The following is a 6220-nucleotide window of genomic DNA, read 5'->3' as shown; positions in this document are numbered from 1 at the left end:
CATTACCAGACCTCCGTGACATCGGGCTAATGAGGTATCAGCACGAACAAGGCGTATAAGCCAAATTAATCATGTGTAATATTTAATTAACGGATGTAATTGATTACTTTACATCAACAGCCCTGTGTCTAACCATGCAACCAAGGTATTTGGCAGTCCGCTACATTGTAGATGTATCTTCTGTAGATGTGTCTTCTTACAAGTCAGTTGCGCTTTTCAGACTTATGAGTCTCAAGCTGTGCTGTTTCGAATGGGTGAAACACGGGAGAGCGTAAAAGCTGAGCATTGGGCGGCCGTTAAGGATCCACAGTGCTCCAACTAAAACGCATTAGCCAAGTATCCCCATGAGGGGGCAGCACTGATATGCTTAAATTGACCAGGTATTCACAAACGTACACTAAATGATGCACGGTATAGGGGCGAGTAAGGGGGAAACTACACTAGTGCACGTCGAAGGAATGTAGTAAAGATGGCCTCTTCAGTAACGTTAACAGTATTACTTCCACTACAACAACCCTCCTACTACTAGTAATGAAAGTAATAACAGGCATCAGCTGATATTTTATTTCGGAGCACATGGAGAAAGTGAAATGTTAAAGGTATAGTTGACATGACTAACGTCATAACCTACGCATTCTTTAATGCACTCTTGTGAGTTTAGCAGGATTTTTTGGTACGAGGAAGGTATTGCTGCCTGGACCTGGACCTTGTCTGAGGGACAAAACTGGGTAACAGAGCGCCACAGTGACAAATGAAGCAAAGGAACAAGGTGAAAGGGACGACAACAAAGCTCCTGCGGTATGTCTATAAGCCGCGCTTCAGCAAGAATAACAGGTTTTTATCACGGTCCTAAAGATGAAGGGTGAAAACAAGAATTCGCCTCTTCCTCCAGGGGTTGCATAAAGTTACTGTTAAATGAAATAAAAACTGCTCACTGCGTGAGCGATCTCCAGTCCTGCCAGTCCACTTGTACCAGTTTTGGACTGCATGCGGCAAGTACCTGATAAAACACGCACCTATAGGAGCGGTAAATCCAGCACAAATCACACTGGAAGTTTATCCAGAGCTCTAGAAGTTTATTATATTGATAGATATATGACATGCGCTAATTCCTAGTGTAATGTAAGTCGAAGTTTAAATGTGGATATAATGTCGTTTTCGCTATATATGCTGTCCATAGACATAATCCAAGAGGCTGTATTCTGTTTTCCAATGATACATCCAAACCTGATAAATCAGTCCCATATATTTCGCAATGAAAGAAAGTGACCTGTAATTTTACTCAAGAGGATAACAGATGCTCCTTAATGTTGGCTAATTAATTTCACATTGAAAAGCAAGGTCAAATCGGTATGGAGGATGCAGTTCTACATTTTTTCCCTTCTTCTCTGAACCGCATGAATTAATTTCATGAAACTGAACCGTTTTATTTTTAATATTAGTCACCAAACGCCTCAACTGACCTCTGCATTTTAAAGCAATTGGTGTATTTAAGCAAGAAATCTCCCTTTCAAGCACAATTGACTAGACATTATGAAAAGAAAACATAAATTAAATGGCTCCCTTTTCTTTACTATTTTTTTTTAATCTCAAAGCTTCACATACGCCCTGGTGTCTCAGATAACACTGATACACACATTTGGCAATGAATCTCATTTTGGAAAAGAACAATGATGGGGAGAGGGTAAATGTACACTAGTGTATCCACAGCTCTGCACCTCACAGTAATAAAAAGTGTTTTCGCTACGCAACACGATATAGAGCTTTCTTTATATACATTTTGATATGCTCAAGAGGTTTGTTGGTTCCCCATGGCATTGCATACTCAATGAGAATTTCAAAAAGGCAAAGAAACATACACATGCTGACCTCATTCAAAAAATTACTTTAACCAGTTCATATTGATATACTTATTTGTGCTTACCGACATTTTGTAGATGATCCGAGAGTCCCCATCATGGTTGCATGTCCTTCAAAATGAATTCTGATGACCAGATCGGCTGCAACCTGCGCAACATATGTAACCCACAGCCTTGAAACCAATATCTCTTAAATTATTCAAACATATAATAGTTTTGCTGAGAGAAACAGCCAACTGCATCAACTACTTGAGAGTCACTTGCAAAATAAAGATGTGCCATCGTTAACATAATGGACGGGTTTCTGCCAAAAGGCGCTTGTAAAATGTTTTCTCCGCACTGTGCGTGCGCATTTTCATTCCTCTCTCTCCACTTGAATGCCTGAGAACAAACGCGCATCGTCTCTCAAGCAGTCTCCGGCAAGGACTTCAGCACCTCTGTGGGAAAAATCCAAAAGGGGGAAAAACTGCAGGAACTCGCGCAGCTGTTTGCCAAGGCAGGCGTGAAGGACAAGACGAACATTTATTTACAGGTACAGAACATCCCTGTTATATAAAACATGTAAAAGCTGTGTAATCAGCATGGCAGAGAGGCGCAGAGGAAACGGGGAATTGCAAGGTGTGTCCTATGCTTCTAATCATGAGGTCTAACTGATCTTAAATGCTAGACCTTGTTCATACCACCAATATTAATACAGTATTTCAATCCTCATGTAATGACATGTTTTGTTACATTACAAAATTATATCACTTGAGTCAAGGCATGTTTGGTGTTGAACTATATTTAAAAAAAACCTTCGAAGGAGACGCAAATCACGAGACAATGACGTTTTCACAAATAAAGGGTAAAAAAATGATCTTGCTAAAAACAATTCTGACTATCAGCTTGGACCTAATAGCTCGGGATGGGGCACTGTTGAAACAGTTTCCATAAAGCAGCTCTCCCTGACTGGAAAAAATATATATTTTTGTTGCAAAAATGCAATGAAAATTAAGCCACAGTATTAGATAACATGTCCTCATTTTGACCATGGTGGAAAACCAGACAACAACAAGAATGTCTGACCAAAAGGAGACACTGTTATTTATTACTGTCAAAGACCAGGGATGGAAGGAGATTTTTAATTACTTGGTAGGTGGATTCATTGTTGAAAATCAACACTATTATGCCATAAATAAACACAGGGACTTAATGTCCTTATACTGACACACGATTTGCTTCAGTGCCACCTCTTCCCAAATTGTAACTCTTTAATCTCTTTATGCTTGAATCAGATATCAGTCTATTTTCTTTTTAGCATGTAATATCTGAACTCTGTGCATAATTACCTACATGATTTTATAGGGTTTTTGTTTTCTTTTGTTTTTTGTACATTGTAAAGCAATTTACTATAGATGCTGGAAACTGAGATCTCTATTACATACAAGGGTGTAAACACATATTAGTTTTGTGATTGGCTTTGGTAATTTATGAAAATATGACATTGATGGGTTGATTTTTACTACAAAACCAGTTAAGGTATTAAATAAATGAAAAAAAAAAAACTGTACAGGATAAATTGGCACCTACACTGGCCACAGTGAATAAAATCAAATCAGGATCACACTGTGAGTGAAATGAAAGGCAGATAGAAATGGTGGACTCACAACCTCATTTTGAGTGTCATGACATCTCATGGCTTTGTCTAGTCACTTAGCTTTGCCAGTTACCTTGCCATGTGTCTCTGTCTCAGACCATGCCCAGTCCCTTGGAGAAGGTGGTGGCCCAGAAGAAGGAGGCCATTGAAGCAGTGATGGAGATGTTTGAACGGGGGGCAGAGGTTCTGGCCAGTGCAGTAGGGGAACTCTTCCCCCTTTGTGAGGCTGCTGCCCCAGTTTTGCGGCTAGCCCTGGACAATGTGCAGAGCAAGGAGGTGTTCTATGTCAAGGAGCAGTTTCTGGCCGTGCGAAACAAGCTTGACATCCTCTCCTCCCAACTGGAGGACATAGACAGCGAGATCAAAAAGGGTCGGCTGGACTCCCAGTACTTCTCTGTGGAGGAGAACCTGCGTAACCAGTTCCGGAAGTATATGGACATCCTTGAGGCCAAGCCTGAGTTCAGAGAGGTCAAGACCAGGCTGTTCCTGGAGCACTTCACCAAAACAGGTGGGGAGAAGAACTTGCATGTGCTCTATGATGCTTTGATGGGGACAAACGCTTTTGGGGAGTCCATTCTGGAGGTAGTGGAGAGGTATGAGGCCCGAAACAGAAGGATTCTGGAGGACTTCTGCGTCCGGATGAAGGAGCTCTTCTGCCTGGGTCTGATCTCCCTCCTGGGCCACTGCGCACTCACTCAGGGGGAAGAGCAAGAGCAGGAAATGATCGAGGAGTGGAGTCGGAAGATGCAGGACGTGGAAACCAGGATGAAGACGACAATCGAGCAATGTGTAATGGCCTTCCCAGAGCAGGCCTGCTTGGATGCCCAGCGGCTGATCCAGGTGAAGGGAGAGAAGAGCAACCAGGACATAGCCCAGGAGCTTCAGGAATTCCTGACCAGGAAGTATGACTGGGTGAGCTGGTCTGTCCGCGTGGTCAGCAATTCAGGCAGCAGCTACCGGAACTGGCGTGCCGGAGACAATTTCCAGCATGTGGTGGGGCAGAACTGGTTTGACGTGCTCCAGGTAAATGACACCAATGTGGTGGTGTCCTACAGCTGCAGCCCCCAGCCCGTGCCAAGAGATTACATACGGCAACTGATGGAGGGGTCTGTTAGGAAGGGAGACGCCCAGTCTGTCACTGAGGCCCTGGAGAAGCATCTGCCTGGGTTTGTGGCACACGCAGTCAGCCGCCACAAGGAGAGCTGTGCAGCCTGGAGTTTCCCAGAGGACTCCCATTACTGGGAGAGGCATAAGAATGTGACACTTTGTGTGCACTCTGAGTGAAACAGCGCTCTCGGCTTAAAAAGAGAGTGACAGTAATCAGGACCACCAGTTTAGACATGTGGTTTCTGATCGTTTGCTGCATGCTTTAGAACAGCCACACATTTACATATTCAAGCTATGCTATACATACAAATAGACATGTATGTAGAAAAAAACATAAATATGGATAAGGCCTTTATGTGGCCTTATGTAGTAATAGTGCTTATATTTATTTATGTGTACATTAAAAGAATTGCTGCAAATATCATTATAAAACAAGCAGTTATCCCTTTATAGTCTCTCCTATTTGTTGACCCAGTGACTTTTTTTGGACATCTGAACATTTTTATTTTATTCCAGGAAGGACCAAATCAGTTTAGCCATGATACAGAAAGTATAACCCATTTAAATCATTGTGCATCAAGCATATTTATGAATATGCATGATGTGTTTCCAGCATGAATGCTTGTGATGTGGTGGTCTTGGGGTAAAGGAGCTAGACTTTTAACCTGAAGATTGTAGGTTCATAGTGCTGTTTTTCTATGAGTGAGACACTTAACCATAATTGCTTCAGTAGGCTGAATATCAAGCTGCATTAAGGGATAATATGTAACCATTGATACGGGTATCTACTAAGTAAATAAAACAAATTGTTTCAAAATGTGTTTATGATTTTTTTTTACTGATTTTAAAAAAGGACAATAGTTATAAAAATACAAATAAAAAAGCCATCAATCATAGTGTAGTTGAATTATGCATATTGATTCTCCAGAGCAAGGCAGGTCTGCTGCTTTACTTGCATTCACAATAAACCATGGGAAAAGGTTTTGTGATGCCATTTTCAGCCTGATAATTAATGCTGTGCTGCTTCACAATATGAACGCGGATTACTTTCTTGCATGATTTACTCATTATTTCTAATAATTTATATGGATATTGTAAATGAAAAGTCACTGCTTGATGAATGTTTTTGTGTTGGATTCTCTGACTGATGACAGCTCAGAGGGAAGACAATGCTGAAATGAGTATAATTAAACTGGTGTAGCAAGCTGAAAGTATTCATAATAAAGAGCAAACCATCACCTCTGTTGTTTGTCACTCCAACAGAGGAAGCTGAAACATACTTGGCCCCTTGTAATATGGCTGTTACTGGAATTATATTGGTTAAACAACCATTATGTCTGCATATTTTGCCCACCAGGCTATATGCAAGATCAGTTTTTCAAAAATATGTTTTACAAACTAGTTGACATCCAGCCATCGACCCAAAGCAGTAAAAAAATGACAAAATCTCTAATTTACTCCCCTTTGGGTCCTTTCTATCTTAATTGATATTTGCATATGTCAGCTTTTTTTGCATAGAGGCCTTGGTATACGGGTCTGCCAGCAGCCCTCGGCTCCATTAATACACAGAAAACGAGCTTCAAAGTGCTTTGCTCAGCTCTATGGAATTACTCATTAC

At 41.2% G+C, this 6220-nt stretch overlaps 1 protein-coding gene across 1 annotated transcript; it reads left to right on the top strand.

The window, feature by feature from the left end:
• Nucleotides 1-1660: 1660 nt before the first annotated feature.
• Nucleotides 1661-4799, top strand: LOC118785151 (protein rapunzel-like). Its single transcript, XM_036539709.1, has 2 exons — nt 1661-2391; nt 3592-4799. The coding sequence occupies exon 2, from the start codon at nt 3595-3597 to the stop codon at nt 4777-4779; it is 1185 nt and encodes a 394-aa protein (XP_036395602.1). The 5' UTR covers nt 1661-2391; nt 3592-3594; the 3' UTR covers nt 4780-4799.
• The last annotated feature ends 1421 nt before the right edge of the window (nt 4800-6220 follow it).

This window comes from Megalops cyprinoides, chromosome 10 (assembly GCF_013368585.1).
Source record: "Megalops cyprinoides isolate fMegCyp1 chromosome 10, fMegCyp1.pri, whole genome shotgun sequence".
Taxonomy (NCBI): Eukaryota; Metazoa; Chordata; class Actinopteri; order Elopiformes; family Megalopidae; genus Megalops; species Megalops cyprinoides.
This window is presented reverse-complemented; position numbering and strand designations above follow the sequence as displayed.

Coding starts and splice junctions, on each gene's coding strand:
- LOC118785151 (XM_036539709.1), top strand. CDS start 3,595: ATGCCCAGTCCCTTGGAGAAGGTGGTGGCCCAGAAGAAGGAGGCCATT.